Source organism: Eurytemora carolleeae, unplaced genomic scaffold, assembly GCF_000591075.1.
Source record: "Eurytemora carolleeae unplaced genomic scaffold, Eaff_2.0 scaffold146, whole genome shotgun sequence".
NCBI classification, from domain to species: Eukaryota; Metazoa; Arthropoda; class Copepoda; order Calanoida; family Temoridae; genus Eurytemora; species Eurytemora carolleeae.
In genome coordinates, this window is record NW_019396503.1 from 52286 (window position 1) to 80125 (window position 27840).

General features: G+C 32.2%; 2 protein-coding genes across 5 annotated transcripts in view; both read right to left on the reverse strand.

The window, feature by feature from the left end:
- Positions 1–15841, reverse strand: part of LOC111704490 (xaa-Pro aminopeptidase 1) — an 18042-nt gene extending 2201 nt beyond the window's left edge. Inside the window, exons 1-20 of the mRNA XM_023476736.1 lie at positions 15711–15841; positions 15160–15254; positions 14905–14983; positions 14483–14556; positions 13920–13976; positions 13831–13886; positions 13366–13464; positions 13158–13219; positions 12720–12833; positions 11484–11542; positions 10962–11070; positions 8967–9070; positions 7871–7921; positions 7541–7624; positions 5853–5916; positions 4996–5074; positions 4728–4779; positions 3507–3599; positions 1411–1528; positions 493–545 (exon numbers count right to left, since the gene is read on the reverse strand). Of these exons, the coding sequence (XP_023332504.1) occupies positions 493–545; positions 1411–1528; positions 3507–3599; positions 4728–4779; positions 4996–5074; positions 5853–5916; positions 7541–7624; positions 7871–7921; positions 8967–9070; positions 10962–11070; positions 11484–11542; positions 12720–12833; positions 13158–13219; positions 13366–13464; positions 13831–13886; positions 13920–13976; positions 14483–14556; positions 14905–14983; positions 15160–15254; positions 15711–15816 (1608 nt within the window). The 5' untranslated portion in view covers positions 15817–15841. The remainder of the gene's footprint in view (positions 1–492; positions 546–1410; positions 1529–3506; positions 3600–4727; positions 4780–4995; positions 5075–5852; positions 5917–7540; positions 7625–7870; positions 7922–8966; positions 9071–10961; positions 11071–11483; positions 11543–12719; positions 12834–13157; positions 13220–13365; positions 13465–13830; positions 13887–13919; positions 13977–14482; positions 14557–14904; positions 14984–15159; positions 15255–15710) is intronic.
- An 86-nt stretch (positions 15842–15927) lies between these two features.
- LOC111704478 (protein Malvolio) overlaps positions 15928–27840 on the reverse strand; it is a 12651-nt gene continuing 738 nt past the window's right edge. The window contains exons 2-18 of one of the 4 annotated variants that reach the window (XR_002765838.1): positions 27491–27553; positions 25752–25869; positions 25343–25451; positions 23838–23928; positions 23394–23469; positions 22577–22659; positions 21902–21973; positions 21504–21543; positions 20644–20758; positions 20008–20129; positions 19614–19715; positions 19049–19143; positions 18637–18743; positions 18420–18511; positions 18146–18231; positions 17763–17910; positions 15928–16245 (exon numbers count right to left, since the gene is read on the reverse strand). Coding sequence is in view for 1 of the 4 variants with exons in the window: in XM_023476718.1 (XP_023332486.1) it covers positions 17865–17910; positions 18146–18231; positions 18420–18511; positions 18637–18743; positions 19049–19143; positions 19614–19715; positions 20008–20129; positions 20644–20758; positions 21504–21543; positions 21902–21973; positions 22577–22659; positions 23394–23469; positions 23838–23928; positions 25343–25451; positions 25752–25869; positions 27491–27553 (1417 nt within the window). In the remaining 3 variants the exon portion in view is untranslated. Of the gene's footprint in view, positions 16246–16755; positions 17911–18145; positions 18232–18419; positions 18512–18636; positions 18744–19048; positions 19144–19613; positions 19716–20007; positions 20130–20643; positions 20759–21503; positions 21544–21901; positions 21974–22576; positions 22660–23393; positions 23470–23837; positions 23929–25342; positions 25452–25751; positions 25870–27490; positions 27554–27840 lie in introns of those variants that run through there. The other 3 variants (XR_002765837.1, XR_002765836.1, XM_023476718.1) reach the window with 3 other exon arrangements.

Consider the following 27840-nt stretch of genomic DNA (forward strand, 5'->3'; position numbering starts at 1 on the left):
TCCTTCCTCCAAACCTAGATAATATCATTCCTTCCTCCAAACCTAGATAATATCATTCCTTCCTCCAAACCTAGTTAATATCATTCCTTCCTCCAAACCTAGATATTATCATTCCTTCCTCCAAGCCTAGATAATATCATTCATTCTTGCAAACCTAGATAATAACATTCCTTCCTCCAAACCTAGATAATATCATTCCTTCCTCCAACCTAAATGATATCATTCCTTCCTCCAAACCTAGATAACATCATTCCTTCCTCCAAACCTAGATAATATCATTCCATCCTTTAAACTTAGATAACATCATTCCTTTCTCCAAACCTAGATAATATCATTCCTTCCTCCAAACCTAGTTAATATCATTCCTTCCTCCAAACCTAGATAATATCATTCCATCCTTTAAACCTAGATAATATCATTCCATCCTTTAAACCTAGATAACATCATTCCTTCCTCCAAACCTAGATAATATCATTCCTTCCTCCAAACCTAGATAATATCATTCCTTCCTCCAAACCTAGATAATATCATTCCTTCCTCCAAACCTAGAAAATATTATTCCATCCTTTAAACCTAGATAGCATCATTCCTTCCTCCAAACCTAGATAATAACATTTCTTCCTCCAAACCTAGATAATATCATTCCTTCCTCCAAACCTAGATAATATCATTCCTTGCTCAAAACAAAAATTTCTCTCCGCTGCGACAGTTCATTCCCCCTTAAGTTTTAAACATTTCAACACAATGTTCATCTAGGAAAGTGATGAAACTGCAAGAAAAAACTTCTGCTTTCAAAACTCAAATCTGAACTGTTAAAAAAAGAGATTATCAAAAATGTCCTCATCTCTAAATGGTTCATCAAGTTGGTGCATAAAAATAAGTTTAAAAAGTAAGAAAAATAATTAGAAAATTCTTCTTCTGTTAAAGAAAAGAATCAGTAAATCTAAAATAAATGTTTACGACCTGGATCCGGATCCATTTTTCTTCAGTGCGGATCCTGGATCCGGATCCACATCAAAATTAGATGGAACCTAAGTACTGTACTTACTACACTATTGATACTATTCAGGCTATTCAATAATATAACAATCTAAATAAAAAATATATGTTCTTTTAAATACTAATGAAGATGAAATCATCATAATAATAAAGGTTTGTAAATTTAATTTAACTGCTGACCTAGTTTCAATGAATTACAGTATTCGGTATTTATATCAATACAATAAGGACGAAATTTATATTAAAGTTTTGGATTTTCATCAAGCTTTTAGCAAATGAAAAGTTTGAAAATAAACAAAGAGAATCTGTTAATCGACAGTTGGTAGACATAAGAAATAAAATAGAAAGTCATCTTCATTGTATTGATATTTACGACGATGACCGTAATTTAAATAGTTTGTAAAAACCCACCTTGATCGTTAGAATTATATCTATAGGATATTCCCATGGGTCCCTCGTGCACGTTCAAAAATGATCCGACACCGTGACCGGTCCCGTGCGCGTAATCTAAACCTAGAACAATAATGTTCTTAAAGGGACTGTACGCATAATTTCAAGTGACCCTTTCAAGAAAGATGGCAATGCCCGATTCACAATGATACCCTTGAAACCTTAATCTGATCTATGTGGAGGATATTGTTTTTTTTTGGTTTAAAGGCCTTTTAAGGTATTTTAATCACTACTAATGTTTTCCTGCAGTAGAAATGCGCAAGTTCCTTCTGTAAAGAACCACAATTGAAACTTATCACTATTCCCTTGATGGTACACAGCCAACTCTTCCGAGCGATGCCAATAATCAATTTTTAAAATGATAAACATTAATATCTAATTAATTCCTGATACTTCTGGTCAGAATATGCTTTTAATAGTACCGTCACGAATCAGAAATTGCCATCTTTGCATGGAGGGTTACTTGATATTATGCTTATAGTCCCTTTCAACAATAAACATTTTTTTAAAGTACTAAATATGTTATAAATCAATTAAACAACAAAATATTTAGTACTTCTGAGCCAGAGCTAGAAACTTTAGAATAGTGGATATCAGAATTAATGCTTAATCCTCTCTTTTTGCTAATCTCGAGACTAACATAATCTCGAGATAATGTTAGTCTCGAGATTAATTATTTAGTTCAACAAATTTGATTCGAGAAACGTTGTTTTCTTGACTGGAAGGGCCTTCACTTAATTTCTCATCCATTTATTTATTACATAAGTTAAAATTAGTTAAAAAGAATCTCAAACGTATTATTACATATTTTTCCTCGCCGATTAATTTACAAAATGACCGACAACAAATTATTTCTTTGTTAGAGAGAGATATTAAAGATACNATGGTGTAAACTTAAGGTAGCATTCTGTACATCCTTCATTCTTTAAAAAACAATTTGTAATAAAAAAGAGTTAAAAGTGAAGTTCAGGGTCCGAAACAGAGAGGAGTCTCAGTAGGTTGTGGGCCCGGGACTGGGAGTAAGGAGAAATGAGCTACTGTAGCTAATACATTGCAAACATTAAATTGCCTTCCGAGAGAAAAGTAGAATCAAATGCTCCTAGTTTTAGAATTTTCAATATGTGGTCAGCCGTTTTTGTACCTTAAAGGGAGTGACCGGCTATGTAAGGTAGTTGAACTGAGTATGCAGTGTTGTGGAAAGCTGCTTTCGGATTCATTTGAGACATATTAAACGTTTTAAAGATCTGTAAATCCTGAGTTTGAGCGCAAATTCGATGTTCAAAACTCCTACTTTGGGGGTGGATACGTTTTCAGAATTAGTTTTTTTCTAAATTATTAAATAACGTCGACATAAAATGTAAAAAAGTTCTACAATTAACTACAGACGTCATGTATAGGAACATGTTGAGAAAATAAAAATTAATCTTTTCATCGAAAATAAGTAATCTTGTTCAATTATTAGTTTCTATTATCTCATTTTTCTAGTTCCTCATTATTCACAAAGATTTTCGCAGATTTTCTAGAATTATTATTGAAAAGACGACATTTGAAGAATTTGATGAAATCTGTGAATAAATTCAAAGAAAATTAGAAATTCAATATAATAATGCAAACGAAATAATCGATTTGAGCGTTGAATTATTGACAAATTTCTTTTGAGAAATATGTTCCTAACCATCTAATTAGACTACTGTATAATTTTTACTTTATTTTTCGTTGTCGTTATTTAATAATTTAAAAAAAACTAATTCTGAAAACGTATCCACCCCCCAAAGTAGGAGTTTTGAACGTCGAATTTGCGCTCAAACTCAGGATTTACAGATCTTTAAAACGTTTAATATGTCTCAAATGAATCCGAAAGAAGCTTTCCACAACACTGCATACTCAGTTCAACTACCTTACATAGCCGGTCACTCCCTTTAAAAATTTACTGAGATATTGAGAAATTTGTCTAAATATTAAAATATCAAATACAATCGAGGTTGTACTGAATGACAACCCAACGAGAAACTTGTCTATGATATAGCCATTCTATTATATTAATATATCCAATATATAAATGAACCTTTTAAAACCCTGGTGAAACATTCTTTCTCATACTCTGTAGGGTTTCCAAAATGCAATGTTCGGGTCACATCAGTGGTTCCATCCTGTAAACAAACATTAATAAACAAATCATTGGTTCCATCTTGTAAACAAACATTAAAAACAAATAAATGATTCCATTCCGTAAACGAACATTAATAAACATATAAATGGTTCTATCCCGTAAACAAACAATAATAAAAAAATAAATGGTTCCATCCCGTAAAGAAATATTAATAAAAAAATAAATGGTCCCATCCAGTAAAGAAACATTAATAAACAAATAAATGGTTCCACCCCATAAACAAACCATACTAAACAAATAAATGGTTCCATCCCGTAAACAAACATTAATAAACAAATTAATGGTTCCATCCCGTAAACAAACATAATAAACAAATAATATGTTCGGTACTTTCCCAAAGGATTTTTCTCAAGTGGCAACTTCCCAAATGTGCAATTTCCCAAGCGGCAAATTCCCAAGTCTGTACTGGGCGTAGCACTCGGCCCTCAGCCTGTTCTAGCCACGGCGCTCGGCCCCTATCTCATCCTAGCCGCAACGCTCAGCCCTTCCCATTGCAGCCTGCAGCGCCTCAGAGGGCCTAACCTAACCTTTGGGAAGTTGCCGCTTGGGGAAATTGTCACTTAGGAAGTCGCCCTTAGGATTATGCCTTTGGGAAAGTAACTAACATCACAAATAAATGGTTCCATCTTGTAAACTAACTATTAAAATGTTTGCCGTTGTAACTGCAATAACCCCCTAGAAATAAAAGAATGCCCAAATTTACAACGGTACCTTTCAAACCTTCATCTAATCAATAATGTGGAATATATCGTCAGTCTTTACCATAAAAAGAGTTTAATTCTGACAATTTTCGCAATTTTCAGTGTAGTAGAAATCCGCAAGTACATTTTGAAGAGAACCCAAAGTTGAAAATTTTGAATTTTTAAAACTAAAAAAATGGCTTCCTCATTCCTTTTAGATCAAACAAAGGTTTAAAGGGTACTTTTGTAAATGTGGCATGCCACTAAATAAATGAAGGGTCACTTTAATTCATGCATACAGTCCCTTTAATTCATGCCTACAGTCCCTTTAATTAATTAATAAAGATGAAAACTTTCTAGTAATTACATTGTAATTGTTTTGTTGGGACAAGATACAAGTTTTAAATTAACTAAATAAGCTCATTTACCTTATATTGAGCTCCACTGTCTATTAGATATAGTTCATCAAGACTAAGCTGCCTGGAAATATTAAAAGGTAGTTTCTTCAGATGGACGGTAATGTATAATTGGTATTTTAACATACCTGGTAGTTTCTTCAGATGGACGGTAATGTATAATTGGTATTTTAATATACCTGGTAATTTCTTCAGATGGACGGTAATGTATAATTGGTATTTTAATATACCTGGTAGTTCTTCAGATGGATAGTAATGTATAATTGGTATTTTAATACACCTGTTAGTTTCTTCAGATGGACGGTAGTGTATAATTGCCCCATTAGGTCCAGATCCACTTATAGAGGGGAAACTTAACCCTGGTCATAGAGATTATAGAGATAAACTTTAGTCTTGTTCATATAGATTTTAGAGATAAACTGTAGTCCTGGTCATAGAGACTACAGAGATACATTTTAGTCCTGTTCATAGAGATATTAGAGAAAAACTGTAGTCCTGGTCATAGACATTAGAGAGATAAACTTCAGCCCTGTTCATAGAGATTAGAGAGATAAACTTTAGTCCTATTCATAGAGAATACAGAGATAAACTATAGTCCTGTTCATAGAGAATTTAGAGATAAACTTTAGTCCTTGTCGTAGAGGATACAGAGATAAACTATGGTCTTGTTCATTGAGAATTTAGAGATAAACTTTAGTCCTTGTCGTAGAGGATACAGAGATAAACTATGGTCTTGTTCATTGAGAATTTAGAGATAAACTTTAGTCCTTGTCGTAGAGGATACAGAGATAAACTATGGTCTTGTNGAATACAGAGATAAACTTTACTCCTGTTCATAGAGAATACAGAGATAAACTTTACTCCTGTTCATAGAGAATACAGAGATAAACTTTACTCCTGTTCATAGAGAATACAGAGATAAACTTTACTCCTGTTCATAGTGAATACAAAGATAAACTTTACTCCTGTTCATAGAGAATACAGAGATAAACTTTAGCCCTGTTCATAGAGAATACAGAGATAAACTTTACTCCTGTTGTAAGAGAATACAGAGATAAACTTTAGTCCTGTTCATATCAATGCTTTAATTCCTTTCCTAAAACTCTGAAGAAAAAAAACACAATAAAATCTTCCTACCCACAAAGTTCTCCTGCTGTTTTCTGAACCCCTCTAACTTATCGGCGCCAGATATCTCAGTAACCTAGAGAAATCATTATTTACTATTTACTTAAAGTACAGCTTCTAGGGCCTTTAATGTCGGGATCAAGTCAAAGATTTGAATAGTTCTTACATTTAAACTTCCCAAAAAATATTAAAACAAAAATATGCAGGTTTTGGTACGATTTTTTTCTTTTTAATATTTGTGTTATATGTGTAGAAATAGTTTGTAAAATTGCCGCAAGCATACTCCTTTAGAGCAGAGATTGCTAAGGGGGGGAACGGGGGGACATCCCTTCCAACTGAAAAAAGAGCAGAAACCTTGCAGCTTTTTGATATTGATTTTAAAGAATGGTTTTTAAAATTTTTGTACGTGCGGCGCAAAATCAACTTTTTTTCTTCAGGGTTTTGACATAAAAAGGCCAAAAATTCCTTAATATAACTTTAGGGGGGGGGGGGGTGTTAATTTTTTTCTAAGGGTAATTCAATCATTTTGTGAAGGAACTCACATGACTCCAGGGAAGTTTAAAGCTGAAAATTAAATTTTTGCCAGCAAAAAATGTCGTCATTCCCTTTAAGTATAAAAAAATTCTTTTTGAAATTATAGATATAATTAGTTGTATTTCTAAGCAAGATCTAGAAGTACAACCACCAAAAACAAGAGAATACCCTATAAATCTCCTTTTCATATACTACAAGCTGATATGAGTGTTGTTAACTTTATATAAAGCTGTTTCTCGCCGCTAGATAAGATAACTTAACGTTTTTATCTTTAATGTACTTAATTCAGTTTTCACTATTGAGATTTTGCGTTAATTTTACATAAGACTTAAACATACATTTTTTACCAATTTAAAATGAAAAGCATGAGACGGTACCAAGTCTACTTGTCTGTCACCTAGCGTAAACTATTCTAACTATGCTCTCAAAATGCATATTTCCTAACCCATACACATAAACCAGTTTATCTAACAAAAAATCAATCTAGTTCACTGCAGAAGTCAGCACCATCTATACTAGAAACTTAGCATTTATAATATACATTACTTTCTTATATATACTTTGCTTGTTTCTATATCTATATATATATATACTTTACTTGTCTGTCTGGATGTCTGTTTGTTTGTTTGTATCCAATAAACGTAAAAACGGTTGAACCGATTGGGCCCAATTTTTTTTGGGACCTTGAATTTTCAAAAATTTGCCACTCACAAAATTCGATTTTGAAAAAATTTTAAAAATCCACGATTTAAAAAAAAACTCCGACATTTCTTTTGTTGTGTTTTACGATTCATACAAAGACAAAATGTTCACAATTAAAATAGAAGATGAACACGAAGCGCCCTAAAAGCCTAGTATGTATATCCTTTGCTTGTCTGTTGTTTGTGATCAAATAAACTTCAACACGGCTGTACCGATCGGGCCAAAATTTTGTGTGGGACTTCACATGTCCCCAGGAAAGAGTTATAGATGATCAATATTTCAAAAATTTGCCCCCAACAAAAATCAAATTTCATTAAATGTTGAAAATCCAGGATTTTTTTTGAATCTGCACCTTTTTTGTTTTTGTTTTACAATGTACAAGGTGTCGCTGAAAAAAGTGTGTGAAGGAAACGGACATAAAGAATTTGCCGTAGAATCGTCATCCTTTGTGGGTAACCCTGTACCTGACCAGTCTTAACATGCTTCTCTAACCAGCTGAAGTATTCACAGAGTGCGGCCGCATCACGAATATGACAATTTTCAAATCCCTAAAAAAATATTTATCACTGGTTTAGAATTTTTGAAGCCGTGACAACTGACTGCTGTAATCCATTTGAGGTCGGATTTAATGAATAGCGGTTGAGCTTGTTCTGACTATTTGTAATACTTACTTCACTAGCACACTCTCGGCCACATTAAAGAAATAGTTAATTATTAATTCTTTATATTTATTAATTTCCACCTTTGTTAAATTAAAAAATAATAAACTTTGAATCTTTGGATTAACTTTAAACCTTAAGTTCCACAGGGTTTTTAATCGCTTTCATGTTGGCTACTGGGGTCACCTTGATTCACAGTCATTCAAAAAAATTAGTCTTCTTTGCAAGATTTCAAGTGAGCCTCCATTCAAAAAAATTAGTCTTCTTTGCAAGATTTCAAGTGAGCCTCCATGCAAAGATTGCACGATTTATTTACCCATAAATCCTTTATCTGATCAAAAATGAGGAAGATAACCTCGTTTTTCACACTCGGTAAGATTTTATTTGAATTTCTCCATTGTTTCTTATGAGCACGAGATGCACAACTTGCAAGTCACTTTTGCAAATAAACTGTTTACATAAACAAAACATGGATATCTAATTCACATTTGATCAGACAAAGCTTTTAAAGATACAGTTATAAATCAGGAATTGTCATTTTTTCATGGAGGCTCATTTGCAAATACGCTTACAGTCTCTTTAACATTCTTAATTCCATCCTAGAGAAAGAAGTGAACTAAATCCTAGAGAACGATGTGTATATAACATTTAAAAAAGAACCGTTCTCTAGAAAATTACCGAATTGAACTACAAGTAGAGGTAATTTTATCTTTAATCATAATTTTACTGTATGTGAATGTACAATACGTAAGCACGTAGTCAAGACTCTATAAACACCAAACAACAGTTTAAACAATTAGTAGTTGTAAATTTTGGACGACTGTTATTTGAACTACTGATCCTATAATAAACTATTGAAAGTTTAAACAAAGGCATGGTTTTTTTTCAGTAGTGTTGTATTTTTTTTTCGTAACTTTTATTCTTCGTAAATTTGAACTATTTCTTGTCTGAATTTCGACAAAAATTGGATTCAAATAAGACTTTTTCTACTCCAACATCTTCTCTGTTAAACTAATGTTTAGTTGAATTACTTAACTTTAGAACTCCTACAGTAGTTTAAATATTTAATCCAAGTGTTCGTAAAATCAGTATTGCACACCAAACTAGTTTAATCAGCATACCATGCCGTTCGTAGAGAGAAATGTCGTCTTCTAAATGAGATCCCTGAATGTGTTTGTTAAGCTGTAAATGACGTATAAGGGAATCATTTTAATATGTTTTGAATGAATTCCTTCGAATGAATCTTGTTTGGAGGTAGTAGGTTGACCAGAGCATGGCTGGATGTATCAGAAAACCAGATCTTACCAGTACATGATGCCAGACCAGATATATAATCTAGAATTAGTTATCAGTATCAAGCATCTGGGTGCAGTATCAGAACGCGAGACCTTTCCAGTACAGGATACCAGAGCAGAGAGCAGATATATTTTGATAATCTTATGAGGAAAAAATTTAATAATGGAAATTCTTAAACGAGATGAACTAATCTTGATGCATTCTTTAACGGAGTGTAAGAATTCCCTTATTACATTTTTAACCTCATATGATTATAATGAGCAAATATCAAAGAAATTATATTTTTAAAAATTCGTGTGAAATACGACTATATCAAGTTGGAATAATTGACATCATGAAGGGTTGCATATATATTTCACTTATGCTCTTGTCTTGATTATTATTATTTATTTATCTAATGTTACAATGGTAAATTGTTAAAAACCCTTTAATAAGTAAAAATTGGTTCTTCATTTGTAAATAATACATGTGGTGTGATTTACTCTTTAGTTAGTTTGTTTGTTTACTAATTTATAATGCATTTGCTTGTTTTTTTTTTTAAGTTGATGCTATATTTAGATTTAGCATGTTGTATGTGCCCTGAGTTTTTAGATGGAGAGAAGGTAGAGAATAGTAATGGGTTGTCTCAATCTACTGAACAGAAGTGTGAAATCATTTACTGGATATTAGATCCTAAATCTTATGTCCCAATTTTGCTATTGTTTGATGTATCTCATGCAACTGTTATTCTAACTTAGGCCAAACTTAGCACATAAGTATTCAAAGATATTTTCTTTTATTGCGCGCGCGCGCGGACATTTAAGCCTTTGGAGGTGAATTTTTTTTAGCGCATATTTGTTTCAAGAGTGTCAGGAAAAATGTGCAAGTGCAATTAATGAAGTTAACATTGATTTACTGTCAAATAAGTCGCATTTTTTCACAAAATGCGCGTTGCTCAGATTCCTTTAAACCAAAAAATGCATGTAATATACATAATTCTGAGTTTGAATGCAAAAAATCAGCCTCCTACGACAGTTCTAAGTTATGTTTAAACACTGTTTAAATTTTCCGGAGAGTAATATGATAATCTTATGAGGAAAAAAATGTAATAATGGAAATTCTTAAACGAGATGAAATGATGAAGATCTTTGTCTTTTATTCGTGAATCAAGATTTATTGGTTTGTGTTCTATGCTATGGAGTGCTAGACTCCACATAAAGTTTGTGACACTAATATTTCAATGACTGGTCTTCATAAACTAACAGTCAATGTTTTTGATTGTGGCACCACTTCAACTCGAGCTATGCAAGATATGGTGACTGCTAAGGTACTTCAAAACCAGTTTTAGCTGTAGGGTGGGGGGCAAATCGACCCCCATCACCTCTTAATTCTGTCTATTTTGTCCAAATGTTAAAACTGAGTGGGGAATTTTGGAAAAGCGCTTTTTGTTCAGTATTTAGCTAATAAATGAAAAGGCAGTTGATTGAAACTGTGAAAAACATGAAAACCTTTCCATTTGGAAAAGCTCTGACCGTTATATCATAAATATACAGAGATTTTCAAAAACTTGGTTTGCAATAAAGAAAAGCTAAAAAATGATTTGAATAATTCAGGCCAGGACTGAACTACTAGATCCTATATAGACCAGGGCAAGTGGAGGAGCTCAGTCCTGTTTTCATTGTATTTCAACCTACAGGTCGTTGTACTTTGTCTGTAGGTTGATTGCTAATAATAAAAATAATAATAAAGAAAAAAAGCCCTATAAGAAAAATCTAGAAAATAAGAAAGAAATACGTCAATTAAAGGGTCTGTTGGTCTCCGATATTCCCCTTTTTTCATTTCTTATTTATTCCTTGACGAATTTCCTGTGTATCCCCGGGAATCAACATAAATTCTTAAATTACAAGTTGTAGCTAAGTGCAATCCCAACCATAAGTTTAAGCCTCTGTACCTTTTATTTTGGAATAATCTTGAATGAAAACATTTTCCTCCATATCTCCAGATGTGAGAGCATCTTGTACAGTAGGATTCACCTGACTTGGTTGCAGGAAAAGAACAACCTAAACAACAAAATTATTTTCTAGTCGAACCCATTAAACTGAGGAATAGGAAGACGACATTTAACCAATATTATGTGTATTGTTACTAGTAGTAACAGTAACTTAATAATCAACCTTAAAGTAAAATGATCTGTGTGGCACTCTGCCAAGCACAATTTCTGCGTATCTCACTCATTAGACGATCTAAAATCATTACTTTAGTCCAACAGTCGTCTTCATATTCCACAGTTTGATGGATCTCCCTGTACAACAGTTTTCAACAAAAAATACTTCTTGAGAACCTGGAACTATTTGAAACCCCTGAGGAGAGATAACCTCGTTTCCAGAGTCTTCTTAAAATTCATTTCAACGTTTCCATAAAACCTTAAAATCCCCAAAATTCCCCTGACAAAAGCAATCATGTCTCTGCTCACCTCCTTAAGCGTAATAACACAGTAACTGAAGAACACGGGATTAAACGCAATATCAGAGCCTAAAAGAAGTAGAAGATATTACAAATAAATAAATAAATTTTTAATTGAACCAAATCGATCATTGAATTGAATTAGCCTGATCAGTCGATCTAGATTGGACAATCCTGTTCAAATACTCCTGATCCTGATCAATTAAACTTGATCATCCTAAGCTGAAAACTTTAGAATGAGATTTCCTTAATCCTGATAGCTTAATCTGAGTATCCAATGTACACACTTTTGATATTATTCTTAATCCTCTTTTTTTGGATATCCCTACTGTATAAAAGCTACATTTAATAACAATTACAGATACAATGCTATATCGATTGAACTAATATCCGCTTGAATTAAAGTCAGCTGTTCACAAGCCGGCTTTTAAAGCATTTAATCAAGCAAATATAAATTTAATCATGATAATATGAACTTATTGAAAAATATATTTTATCACATTTTAGAACTATCATCATTTAAACGTTAGTCTTAAACATTAATCCAAAACTTGCATTTATTTAATCGATGTTTAGTTCAATTGATATGACACAATTAACACCAGAAAAAAAACCCGGTTTTTCAAAAGTTAAAGAGTACATCTTAACATGATACGCTGATTGGTTGAATTTTATACTTCTTTCTTGGATATCGAATGCGTATTAAACTCGAGTTTAGTGAAACCAGAGCTGAAAACTTTAGAATGGGATATCCTAAATCCCGACCGGTTAATTAATCTGGAGATTAATAACAAGAGGAGAACAAGCATTATTTAATTTTGAGATTAAGAAAAAGAGTGGATCAAGCCTTAATCCCGATATCCACAATTCAAAAGTTCCCAGCTCAGGAGTTTAAGCATTAATCTTGATATCCATGATTCTAAAGTTTTCATCTCAGATCATATACGCTTTACAATCCTGATCAAGTACTATTGATCCTGATTAATTGAGCTTGATTCTGATCAATTAAGCTTGATCCGATAATCCTGATCAAGTAATGTTGATCCTGATCAATTGAGCTTGATCCTTGATCCGATAATCCTGATCAATTGATCTAGTGTTATTTGAACTGTTAAGTAGTATTATAACACCGGGTCTCAGTAACATCTTCGAAAGAAAAGATAAGCTCATTTTTAAAGATCAAAAATGAGTTTTATATGTGGTTTCTCAAATTGGAGAGCATTCCCTTTAGTAATAATCCTCTAACCTCTAAGGTTGAGAACCCAGGCGACCTCGTCTAAGGCTGACAAAACGATTCCATCACAACGATCTTTCTTAATTTCTTTCCTCACTTCTTCAACTTTACTTTGCCAGGTTCGACCTAAATATTCATCTCTTAAAGGGACTGATGGCGGATTTTCAAGGGTATCACCTAATAAAAAAATGTCAACTCTGATTCACAAAGATACCCTTTATACTTTTATCTGAGCAACAATGACAAAGTTGTTGTAATTTTTAATTTAAAATGTTAAACGTAAATTTCCTTTATTGTTTCTGCAGTGTAAGTGATTTTTAAAGAGAAACAACAATTAAAAATGATCAATTTTCAAATCGAATATTTTCAATATTTTTGCCTAAAATTAGGTTTTCTAAATTTATTTTTCATTATAAATCATTCACAGACGTTTTTTAATAAGATATGAACCTGTGAACTCCAGTCCTAATGGGAAGACAGGATTGGTAGGCCTTGCTGGTCTGGTTGTCTCCCTAAAATTTGTCTGAACTTTAACTATACAATACATACAGCCTACAGGGTTACCCACAATGGAAACCAAGAATGTTTAAGATATGACAGTATTGTCTCTAAAATCTAATCCTTTGTGGGTAATCCTTTCAGTGATATTTTTAAGTACCTGTCAGCTGTCCAGAGTAAATCCACGAGATTAGTTTCAACAGATATCAGCTGAGATCCAGCCAAATCAAGTTTTCCCGCCATACTTTTCCAGTCCGTACTGGAAAAAGGAAAGTTATTAATGAAGTAAAACATTTTTGTTGCATTATCTGATCAAATAATGTGGCTCCATTTTTTAGATTGAAGGTTTAATTCCGGGCTGAATTTAGTATGTTGAATAACCCTTTCTGGTAATGTATCAATAAAAATTGAATCCCCACACAACAAAATAAATATCAGTTCTTTCTCGAAAGTGAAAGTTTAGCTCTAAAACTTTTAAAACTTTAAAACTAATTATTATTGCCCATTTGAATAAATGCTATCTTGAAACAAATGAATAATTTTTAAATGAAATATTTTGAAATAAAGGATGTTAATATGTTAATAACCAGACAAAATGCTTTTCCGTTATGTTTAAATATGTAACCTTGAAACAAGAAGTCGATCAGTACCAACATGGCTGCCGGGTTCCAGGTTTTTAATCTAGTTTAAATATGTTACCTTGAGACAAGAAGAGATATCCATCTCCTGCTGCGCCTGGAGATAGTAACGACCGTCTGTCCAAAGAAAAGCCTGGCCACAGAGAAAATTATTACACGAATATCACGAAAACAAAAATACACAAAAACTCATCAAGATAGCGCAGAGAACATTGTGAACTGATTAATCTTGAACAACAATGACGTAACTGTAAAATGTGTAACTGTGAAAGTGATTTGTTGCCGGTGGTTGATTTGCTGACTTGGTAGAACCTTGTGGGCTCCAGTGGAAGTATGCAAATTAAATCAATTGAGTGAAGGCCGGTGTCATTAAAATAAAATAAATTAAATTATAAGTTTGTTTATATTTGAAGAAGCTTGCGATTCGCCGCGTAGAACCAGAGTCCGCTGTAGGTAAGAGATGGCTCCACGCATGACACCGGCACAGCCAGAATTGGAGCCTGTCGGGACACCAGATATTGACAAATCGACAGCAATTTTTTAATTGCTGTAGATGGATCAATTAACACATTTTTTGTCAGCTTTCTTGGATCAAATCCAGAAAAGAAAAGATGACCTGTTGAATATTTAGTCTTCTACCTGATTCTGTGTAACCACTGCAGTGCCGGCGGAACCCGTAAATCCGCTCAAATAACGTCTTCTTTCATCAACATCTATGAAAACATCTTTTTGAAATTAAATTCTCAAAAAAAAAATTCCTGATTTTAAAGACTATCTGAATGCGATCTCACCCATAAGCAGACATTTCATACAAATCCAAATTGATCCAATCCAATCCAATCCAATCCAGAGTAAATTAGAAAGGGAACCCAACGTGAAACACTAATCGATTGATTAAAGAGACGAAAATAAGTCTTATTGCCACAATATACAGGATTACACACTTGAAAATATAAATATAAAATATAAAAATAATAAAAAATAAACTTAATAATTTCTCAAAGTCGTCTATAAAAGTCTCAACGTTTGTTGGTTTTGATTTGTTAGATAAAAATATTTTCCTGCGAGGTATTCTGAATGGTGTGCATCACAGGATGGAACAATGTACGCTGCCAGGGGTTCTTGTACATACTTCCGGTCCTGTACATGTGAACAATAATAATAACTTTTAAACTAGGTGAAAACAGTTCTCCCTAATTTACTACCACACGGTAGTGCTGATGGACCCCATTTCCATTTAATATGAGTTAAAATGATATGAAATTTTTTTTCTGGCTTTCTTATTCCATTTGGAGGGTTTTTTGTATTGTACAATCCTTCATAAGTTTACGCAGAGTGGCTAGATTATGCCCTGAGCTCGGTCTCATATTGGAGGATAATCTGTAAATAAACATTGTCTCAAACCCTACACCTAAACACATATTCATTTTAGATCAATTAAAAAACAGCTTTATTCAATTTAGTTTGAACAGAGTTTCCGGACTCCTTAAAGGACATGTTAGTGTAATTTCAAGTGACCCTCCGTACAAAGATGTCAATTCCCGATTTATGATGTTATCTTTTAAATGTTTATCTGATAAATCATGTGGAATATGCTTACGTCTTTGTAGGCTTAAAAATGTTTAATTCTGATTATTCATACATGTTTCCTGCATTAGAAATGCGCACGACAGTAAAACAAAGAAATTACAATTGAAAATTATCTGTTTTCGGAACTTTAAACGATTGATATCTAAAGAATCTAATTCATACTTGATCAAAGCTTTTAAGGGTACCGTTGTGAATCGGACATTGCTATCTTTGCATGGAGATGCACTTGAAATTATGCTTTCAGTCCCTGAAGTATATCAGTGAATATGCCCTTTCCCTGAAAACAAGTGCTTTGCGCTCTTTAAGGAAACTCTAGTGTACGTATTCAATGTTTGTAAACAATTCTTGCGTACTGCAACATTATGTAATCGCGCTATTATCATTTTATCTGAAAAAGCACACGTTAGACCATTTATTCATCTTTGTATAAAATCATAATTAAATAAATAAATACCATTTATATATGTATTTATATCCTTGTGTGTGAATAAATCTTTATAATATAGTATAACTATGTTGTTTACTAATTGTCATTTAGAACAATATTTATTTAAAATCAAATTGTTTCAGCAAAAAGTTCAAATAAATATGACATATACCGTTCTGGAAACAAAGGTAAAATTCTTCAGAAAAATGAAAAAGAACAACTTTGATCGATGTAAATTTTAAGAATACGTTCTATGTATATTTGAAAAAATAGGAAACACATAAATTAACAAAATCGGGTAGATAAAAAGTAGACTTAGTCAATTATTCATAAAATGGAAAATGTATAAATATTGTGGAAGGCAATATTGGATAGTTACATGGTTCTATATGGCGTTTTAACATGATAAAAATATAAAATATATTCCAAGATAATTTCTTCCCAATAATATAAAATTTAGAATTTTCTTACGAAATTATTTCAGATCATTCGAGTTACATTTCATATGGCATTCAGTAATATTTAAAACGACTATAACCATAATTTTTATTGACACTACATGCAAAGATGACACGATTCACAATGACATTCTTTAAAGCTTTGACTGATTGAGAATTAATTAAATATCCATGTTTTTAATTTTTAAAACTGATAATTATTAATTGTGGGATTCTAAAAACTGACTTGCACACTTCTCCAGCAGTAAAACATACGGGATAAAGAATCATTAGAATAACAATTTTAATTCTAGAAAAACGACAATATTCCACATTAATGATCCGATGAAGGGTTAAAGGTTCTGAATCGGGCATTGACATGCTTGCATGGAGTATCACTTGAATTTACGCTTATATTCCCTTTAAGATCTACAGTACATAAACTGTGTTAGTAAAAATATTTTTAAAATCTCTTATATTTAGCATTTGACTAAAACATGTCATGACAAATTATTTACCAAATGAACTAAACACTACTAAATATAATCATCTTAACCATATATCTGTGCAACCCGATGTCGTAGATCTGTTTTGCTTCAAGATGTGTATTCTAATGCATCAATAAAGGTTTACTCAATCAGGTTTCAATGATATTGGGATCAGAAAATTATAGTTTGTAGCATTTGTTCAATTTCTTTATTAAGTTTTCCTTCATCATATTTAAAATATAGATTGTTGAAAACAAGTATTTATGAAAACCAACCCATAGTTCTAAACTTCATTTTGAATATTATTCTTATATATTTCATACAAAGCTCCCTTTCATCGATTAAAATTAATCCTTTCCTTGTTCCAAGTGCAAATTTTTTTTGAACAGATAAAATTTAAATTTAAAATTTTCGATCAAACACTTTTTTATGAAAAAAGGTGGAAATAATACATCTGCTAATCTTTTAGAATTTTGTGACAATGAATGCTATTTTTGGTATTGTTTTAAGCTCCCTTAATGGGACTATTAAGGTATTTTAAAGGGACCCTACTCAATTCACAACAGTACCATTTAAGGCTTTGTCTGATCAAGAATAAATTAGATATCAATGTTTTGGTATTTTAACCCTGAACATTTTCATTTGTGGTTTCTCTACAAAAGTGTCTTGAGTATTTCTTGCTTCATAAGTGATGAAGAAATTATAAGAATTAAACAATTCAAGCTATAAACACGAAATTATCCTTCTCATTTTTAATTTAAGAAAAAATTAAAAGGTAAGGTTGTGAATCGGGTAGGCAACTCTTTTCATTGAGATTATAATGACTGTCCCATTAAGCAACATTCTAGATTCTTGTATGTTGACCAAACACAAACTGAACCAATCAATTATTATTGTTATTAACATTCAACCTACAGTCAAAGTATCATGTCCTGCTATGTTACGTTGAGCTCCAGGGTTGAGCTCCAATCACTTACCCTTGTCTACCAATGTTTCAAATATAAAACAATAATTATTGTGTAACTTTCAAATTTAAGATTTTCTTGCTTTGTTGACGCTTCAGATCTTCTCCACCCCACTTAGATAGTATTGTTGGATCTGTATTGATCTTCATCCTCAGTATGCCTTCATCAAAACAAAATATTACAGATGAAGAAAAAAAAACGGGAAAAAAATTAAGAAATCTTTTTTTTTAAATCTTATGTTAAAAAGTCAAAACCTTGTAATATTTTGTTCTCAAACGAAAACATTTAAATTTGATAACATTTTACGAACAGATTATCTTTAAATAAATCTTTATGAAATTAAAATGGTTAAAAATGAGATGAAATTATATTTATTATTGAGTAATATTTATTTCCTTGAGTACTCATGATGTGAGGATACACTGAACCAGGTTTGAGCAAATCCAAACTCTCCAACATGCATACTTCCCATAGATAACAACTAGATACAAAATAATAGATTAAAAACTTTAAAAAAAGACTTAGTGTCAACAAAAGCATAGATTTCTTGATTTAATTTGATAACATTATTCAATCATTTAATTTTTTTTATGTGTTACTAGCACATTACGGTACAGTACTAGTAAACTACAGTATAGTTTCTTACAGTACAGTACAGTACAGTCTTACCATATCAACTGTCAGATAGACACAGAAGAGGAGGTACAGTACACCACAAACAACAGTGAACAGGATAAACGCCCAATGTGTAATACCCAAACCTAAAATTTTTTTTAATGAGCTAGCTTTAAATGTGAATTTAAGTAACTCCCTAGACTTCTTTGATAATGACAATTTTGGCTTTCTAATAATAATTATTTCTTTAACAAGTTCCAAATTCATCTACCTGTCAGATAGGAGATACTGAAGTATATATTGACGGAGATAACCAGGCAAGAGAGCAGAATAGAGAGAATCTGAGAAATCAATCCGTTCTTGAAATCTCCCATTATCCTTAATAATGAGGATAAAAATAATAATAATAACCGTTAAACAAAAGAATGAGTTTTCTGTCTATGTTTGCCACTGGAAAATGATTATGATAAGGGAAAAAACAGAGAAAAATAACAGAAAAATAGAAAATAATAAAAAGAGAAAATAAGAAAAATAGAAAATAATAAGAAGAGAAAATGTAGAAAAAGAATGAAGGATTAGTGTCGAGCAAAGGAAAAATTTAAAAACTCGGAAGATTTAATTAAGAAAAATACTTTTTTTAATTTACGAATAAAAATAAGTTTTGTGAATGTAAACGAAGTTACTTGTGGTTGCTCGTGAATGCTATGCAGGGTATAACAGCGAAGGGTAACATTAAGGACATCAAACAGTTGAGCAGGTCATTCATACCAGACAGATCCTAATTATTATTATTACTGTTATCATTCATACCAGACAGATCCTAATTATTATTATAACTGTTATCATTCAAACCAGACAGATCCTTTAGGAGTATTATTATTATTACTGTTATCATTTATACCAGACAGATCCTATAGGAGTATTATTATTATTACTGTAATCATTTATACCAGACAGATTCTATAGGAGTATTATTATTATTACTGTAATCATTCATACCAGACAGATTTATAGGGGTATTATCATTATTACTGTTATCATTTACACAAGACAGATTCATAGGAATATTATTATTATTACTGTTATCATTTATACCAGAGAGATTCTATAGGAGTATTATCATTATTACTGTCATCATTTATACAAGACAGGTCATAAAGGAGTATCATTATTACTCAGGGCTACTCTTTCTTGTGATTAAATTAGTTTTGAAATGCAAGTCTTAAAAGGTTATCTTCATGGTCTTACATTTATCTGATCGAAGAAAGCGATGAGAAAGGTTGGAAGTATAGCAATAGATCTTGTTAGAAGAACTCGCTGCCATTTAGACCACCGTAGATTCAGGAAACCCTGAACAAAAAGATTTTGAAATCAGGGAAAATTGTGATTTTTATTTTAGTTTTAAAGATAAAGTTTTTCAGATATTCTTATTTTCCAGTATAGTGTCCTGTCCGGCATATGTACTGGTCATTGAACTACTCTGTCCGGGCTGCTATAAGCTTACCTCCATGGCAAACTGCCCAGCATATGTACCCGTCATTGAACTACTCTGTCCGGGCTGCTATAAGCTTACCTCCATGGCAAACTGCCCAGCATATGTGACCGTCATTGAACTACTCTGTCCGGGCTGCTATAAGCTTACCTCCATGGCAAACTGCCCAGCATATGTACCCGTCATTGTACTACTCTGCCCAGCTGCAAGAATACCTAGAGCCCAGATATACATGGCAGCCTCACCAAACTCACAACCAAGAAATACACCACCTGAAGAATTCATTTTTATAAGCCTTGTAATCTTTAAATCCTAGATATCTTGCAATCCTTGTAATCTTTAAATCCTTGTAATCTTTAAATCCTTGTAATCTTTCAATCCTTGTAATCTTAAAATCCTTGATATCTTTCAATCCTTGTAATCTTTAAATCCTTGTAATCTTTAAATCCTTGATATCTTGCAATCCTTGTAATCCTTAAATCCTTGTAATCTTTAAATCCTTTATATCTTTCAATCCTTGTAATCCTTAAATCCTTGCAATCTTTAAATCCTTGTAATCTTTAAATCCTTGTAATCTTTAAATCCTTGATATCTTTAAATCCTTGCAATCTTTAAATCCTTGATATCTTTAAATCCTTGTAATCTTTAAATCCTTGATATCTTTAAATCCTTGATATCTTTAAATCCTTGTAATCTTTAAATCCTTGTTATCTTAAGTTTTTAAATCATCATAAATCGATCAATCATAAATTCTAAAGCTAATAACAAGAAGTGACTGGGACATACCTTTATATAGATTGGCTTGAATAGTCTGGTTGTTGTTTGGAAACTGATCAGCATGCGAGTTATTCCTCTCTATACAGAGCTCATAAACCTCACCGTTAGTTTTACCGTACATCCCCTACAAAACAAGGAATATCAACTTAAGGGGGGGGAGGGGGTAGCGTTGTGTATATCATACTATGACATATTTGGACTACTCTGGAACTGGTTAAAGATAAATAAACAAGCTCGGCCTTCCTTCCCGTCCAAGAGAGTTCTCGTCTGATGTTTACAATCTTAGTTATTGTTTTGGTAAAACTAGTTTCATTCAGTCCAAATACAGAAACCAGTATCATACTTTACTACAAATTAAGGATACAATTCTGAATTAAAACTTAAAGCATACTTGCTGAACCCAGCGCGGCCCAGGTTACTTAAAATACTCACGCCGTTTACCCGCACTTGAACCATTTTCCCACTCAACTTAGAATCTTAAAACCAAGCTATGAACATTCCCGTGGGTCTCCCGAGCTCCCTAATCAAAGTTTGAGACAAATCGGTCAAGGGGTTTCTAAGTTGTGATCGGAAAAACAAACAAACAAACAAACGAAAACAGGCAACAGAGATTACAACTTTACATATATAGATACAATTTGAATACAATCATGCTTTTTTACTAGTCGCTTAATGGTGGCATTAAAGTTTACTTTGTCATTATAAAAAAAAAATAATATAATCGAAAAGTAAGACGAAATAATTCAACCATGAGTTTGTTTTTTAAGTAATTAATTTAAAATAGTTTTCTCTAAAAAGTTAAAAACAATTTCAAAATAATTCTAAATTTTTATATTTTAGGGACCCCATCCCTGTTTGTAAATATATACCTCAGCAAATACAGAAACCACAAACACATTTATCAGGAAACTGAAGAATACAAAATAAATTTCATTTCAAAATGAAATAAGTTGCTTGAGGCATTGCTGCATGTAGGAATCCTCCTCCAATCTCTACTTATCTTCTTCAACCTCCATTAGCCTCATTATAAAACTTCTCCAATGCAACCTACGTTAACACCTACCCTCTCCGCTACCTTCCCTCTTTTCCTCTTTTCCCCTTTTCCCCTTCCCCCTTCTCTTTCCCCCTTTCTCCATTTTCCCCTCATTTTTTCCCCCAACCCCTCAAACTTCTCATTTTTATCCGAGAGAAGAAAATGAAAAGTATAAACCATGTCCCATACTAAACTTTTTCCCTTGTAACTGTAAAAATCTATTTATTTATTTTCCTGATGAAAAGTGCAATGGAAGCTTCGATGAAAAAGTAGAAATTTGCTTCTTTCACGTCCTTCTTCTTAGTTCTAAAATATGGTATAATTAATCAAAAAGGGTAAACAACTATGTATTACTGTCATTCTCCCACTGTTTGGCTTAACCCATAATACATAAGACAAGCTCTTCGAAATTGGTCACAAAACCCTTAAAAACGATGTCACAAGATCACTATTCCATGAATAATATCCATCATCCATGTTTTCTGTCTACTGCTTTACTTCTGCACCGTCGAATTGCCTATATCTACAGCTCACATACCAATGTCATTCCGTCTGCTGTATATGTCAACCATACCCCGTCTTTGTCTACCTTCCCCAGTCAATGTCTACCGTCCCCTTTTAAAGTCTACTGTTCCCTGTCTTTGTCTACTGTCTACTGTCCCATGTCCATGTTTATCGTTTACATTCTATTGCCATAATATCCCCTGTCTATGTCTACCGTCCCTCGTCAATGTCTCCTGTCTCCTGTCTATGTCTACCGTCCAATGTCTTTGTCTAGCGTCCCCTCTTTTTGTCTACCGTCCGTCGACTAATTCTATTGTCTACTTCTGCTGTTTTGTCTTCCGTCCAATGTCCTTGTCTACCGTCCAATGTCCTTGTCTAGTGTCACCTATTTGTGTTTTAATCTACCTGTCAATATCTCTTGACTTGACCAGAGCACTATGAAGGTAGAGATTGTGTGGCATAATAACTGCACCAATAACTCCAACAGCCTGGAAGTATGAAAACATTGAAAAAAAACATTTTTTTATTATTTTTCTCTCAATATTAATATTGTGCCCCAAAATCTACGTAAAGTACCATAATTTTCAGTGTACCCAAACTGAGTATAAAAGTAAGCATCACCAATAACTAAGGAACTGTTTCCCAACCAAGCAAGAGACGCAGGGGAAGATGACTTCAAAAAGCAGGATTTTCCGAAAACTGTACTGCACTAGTAGGCAACAATTGAAAACCTTGTTTTTTTTGTTGGTAAATACTCTCCTGAGCTCCCTGAGCTTTAGTACAACTTACATAGTACACATCAATACCGTCTTATGGATATGAAAGAAAAAAAGTTGAGGGTGACAGGTATGAAAGGAAAAAGGGGGGCGGGAATGAAAGCAATAGAGTAGAAAGGGTGGTATGAAAAAAAAACACAGTTGGGGGGGGGGGGGTCTAAGAAATGAACAAAGTGAAGCAGGTATGAAAAGAAGAAAGTATGGCAGATTTGAAAGTAATAAGTTAAAGTAGGCATTAAACGAACCCCCTACCCTACCCTCCTCCCCCACACACACATGTCATTATGTATTAATGTTTATTGCAGCCTTTGAGGACCTTTTATTTACGTTTATTGTTTACATTACTCGCCAGTGTTCTTATTGAAACGGGTCAGTATATTTTCTGACAGTACAGTATTCGAACAATCCTGACTCGGCAAGTTTCTAAGGGACTGTTCCCAAATTACCTGAAGTAGTTCTCTGCTCCCGCATCCACTGCACCAGGGGATAACTAAACCCTTCACAACCTCGGCCTGGTTTGGACTAAAGAAAAAGAGATTTTTTAATGTTAAATTCTTTAAAATATACATGTCTAATTACAATTCTAAATTTTACATTTTAACACAAAAATTGTCTACAATTAGCCAGATTTAGTAAATGGGGCGAAGGTTTTTTTGTCAATGTCAATTGTCAAAAGGCACAGAAGGAAATTTTTTTATTGACGAATACCTAGAATTCTATAACTATTTTGACCATTTTTATGTTATTTTTTTTTAAGTTCTCCTCTGTTTTATAACCATGGTAATTTAAAATTTTTCATTATCTAGAGGGGGAGGGGGTCGAGGCATAGCACTCCTTTCCGTTAGCTAAGTTTTAAAAACATAAATTTTATATTTTCTTAAAATTCTGACCTAGCAACAACATATTCATATCCAAAGCTCCAGGCCATGACAGTGATGAGGAAGGCGAAGAATGCCTCTAGTTTCCTCAACCCGTATTTATCTGAACAGAATTTATGAATTCCATTTTATTTTTGATCAAAACTATTTCTAATTATATGTAATTTTCAAAAAAAAAATTTTTTTTAAGAAATGGAAAAAAGTGGATTTTACACTTTTTAATACTTACTTTACCCCAAAAATTAATCTGTTTCAACCTAAAACTCATTTTTTTCCAAAACTCAACCTAAAACCTCCTAAAAACTCCAAATTTGACATAAATCTCATGATCATAAATTTCAAACATTGCGATTTAGATTAATATAACTTGAGTCTTAGAACTCGAAAATATGAAAATGTCAACTAGAGTTTTAGGACTTGAAAATATGAAAATGACTAATAGAGTTTAGGACTTGAAAATATGAAAATGACATTTCCTCAACCCGTATTTATCTGAACAGAATTTATGAATTCCATTTTATTTTTGATCAAAACAATTTCCAATTATATGTAATTTTCAAAAAAAAATTTTTTTTTAAAGAAATGGAAAAAAGTGGATTTTACACTTTTTAATACTTAATTTACCCCAAAAATTAATCTGTTTTACCCTAAAAATCATTTTATTCCAAAACTCAACCTAAAAGCTCCTAAAAACTCCAAATTTGACATAAATCTCATGATCATAAATTTCAAACATTGCGATTTAGATTAATATAACTTGAGTCTTAGGACTCGAAAATATGAAAATAACAACTAGAGTTTTAGGACTTGAAAAATATTAAAATGAGTAATAGAGTTTAGGACTTGAAAATATGAAAATGACGACTAGAGTTTTAGGACTTAAAACATGTGAAAATGACAACTAGAGTTTTAGGACTTAATAAATATTAAAATGACAACTAGAGTTTTAGGACTTTAAAATATGAAAATGACAAAGAGTTTAGGACTTGAAAATATGAAAATGACTAATAGAGTTTAGGACTTGCAACTAGAGTTTTAGGACTTGAAAATATGAAAATGACTAATAGAGTTTAGGACTTGAAAATATGAAAATGACTAATAGAGTTTAGGACTTGAAAATATGAGTTTAGGACTTGAAAATATGAAAATGACAACTAGAGTTTTAGGACTTTAAAATATGAAATGACTAATAGAGTTTAGGACTTGAAAATATGAAAATGACAACTTGAGTTTATGACTTTGAAATATGAAAATGACAACTAGAGTTTTAGGACTTAAAAAATGTGAAAATGACAACTAGAGTTTTAGGACTTAATAAATATTAAAATGACAACTAGAGTTTTAGGACTTAAATGACAACTAGAGTTTTAGGACTTTAAAATATGAAAATGACAACTTGAGTTTTAGGACTTGAAAATATGAAAATGACTAATAGAGTTTAGGACTTGAAAATATTAAAATGACAACTTGAGTTTTAGGACTTAAAAATATGAAAATGACAACTATAAAAATATTACCTAGTCCAAGAAATGTGAAAGTATCCAGGACTGTTATGAGTACTCCTCCCCACAACGGTATAGTTTTATTGGACAGCAAATAGAGGGCGATGGCTGTTCCTATTACTTCCTAAATTAATATTCAAATTTTGAACCAAGAGAGATTGAAAAATATAAAAATTGCCGGAAGACTTAACAATTGTTGTTGAACAGAAGAGTAAATAGTTGTGGGTCATGGCTTTAACTTTAGCTATTTTAGGTTGTTGATTTATCTGCAAGCCTTTTAAGAATAATAAAAAAAAATAACCGATTTGTCTGCTTTTATGTGCGGATTTAAAACAATTTCAAAAATTATAAACCTGGCCAAAAAATGTGGACCAGATAGGTTCAACCATTTTAAGAGATGGACAACAGACTAGTGACCGGATACCTGCATATCTGAACCAATGATAGCAATCTCTGTACAGATCCAAAGAAGTATCCTCGGTATAAACGGATATTGTCTGTAACAGATCTCGGCTAGGTGAAGGCCGGTCACAGTTCCCAACCTGAATGGTCATGATACATGATATAATTCAACAGTCAGTAATCACTTAAAGTATGTAATTATGATTGCTCGAGGGGAATATATTTTGCAAATTTTTAAAATTATTCGCATTCAATGCTAAAGAAAAACTTACAATCTCATTCATTAGATTAATCATTGGACATGAAAATTTTAAATGCATATTTTCTTAAGCTGCAACTTTTATGTTAAAAGTGACATTAAGATAGATTTTATAAATTCACTTCTTTAATCTAGGGGTAAAACTAATTTAGTGAATATTGAACATGAAAATATNAGCGTTAAAGAATGAAAATTCTACACCTTCAGTGTAAGAATAAGCATTCTTAAACGCAAGGAAGCGAACAATATTAAAATTTTCCTCCTGAACCGTGTAATAATGGGAATTCTTACACGATAGGTTTACGACTATGGAACCGAACAGATATGATATAATACAGGATATAATTCAACAGTCAGTAATCACTTATAAGTATGTATCTATGATTGCTCCAGTGGAATATATTTTGCAAATTTTTAAAATTATTCACATCCAATGCTAAAGAAAAACTTACAATCTCATTCATTAGATTAATCATTGAACATGAACATTTTAAATGCATATTTTCTTAAGCTGCAACTTTTATGTTAAAAGTGACATTAAGATAGATTTTATAAATTCACTTCTTTAATCTAGGGGTAAAACTAATTTAGTGAATATTGATTAGCTTCAAGGACTAACTCCTCAAACTTTTAAATTGAGGTTTAACTCCTAGAGACAGTTAAGGAAAAATGAAAAGGGGTATAGACTGAAACCTAAACATTTTAGGAGTTGATCGAGACCTATATGAGTTCCTGTCTCAAGATATTGATATGAGACTGTGACAAATTTATACCAGAATTCATATATTTAAAATTTTGTATAAAAATCGTAGGTTTAAACAGATCATATTCAGCAAATACGCAACCAATCTGAAAACGACGATATACCAGAGGAGCCTGAAAAACTTGGGTTTGTTCATATTATTATTTAATAATTTGTAGGTTTAAACAGATCATATTCAGCAAATACGCAACCAATCTGAAAACGACGATATACCAGAGGAGCCTGAAAAACTTATGTTTGTTCATATTATTATTTGAATATAATAATTTTTCATTTTTAATAGATATAATTGATAATATAATTAATACGTCCGTATCACGTGACCAGAACTTCCACCAATGGCACTGCAGTATCATTGTCACGTGATACAACACGTCTGTACTGCCATTAAACCTTAACTTTAAGCTATAGCTTAAATATTTCATTCACTGAAATCGACAATTTAAACATTTAACCCCAGGAAAATCTTGCAGTCTCATAATTGTTTATCTATCAATTTTTTATCTATCAATTACGATTCATTCATTGCAAAAATTTGCGGCGTTTTCCTGTTCAAACTACCCATTTTTATGATGATTTAAAAGCGTCTGTAATCAAGTTTAATTTTGCCTTGAATTCATTATTTTACAAGAACAGCTTTAACTTAAAACCCATGCATTTTATAGTTTTGGACACAGTTTCTTTAAATCCAGTCATTTAAGTCACAGGTATAAAATAGAAATGTTTAAGTATTGATTACCTTGCGGCCAGCCTTTGCATCATTAAGCCTAAGATAGTTGCCCACATCAGTACCCACAGAATCCTTTAATTGTTAGTTATATTAAATATTTTCTTTGATTTTAATCACAATAAATTTTATTCATATCTAATTCTATTGTTCAATAAAAAGTATGTGTTCGCGAAAAAGGAAATGATGAACAAATCAAATTATTAAACTCCTAAAAACTACTTTTATTTCTATTTCTTGTTTTAGTTAATTTATTGTAATTTATTTGGGTGGCCAAAACTTTTTTGAACACATCCGTACAAAAATCCGTACATTTTCAGAAGAAATCCGTACAATCCGTACAATTTTCGAAAAACAATCCA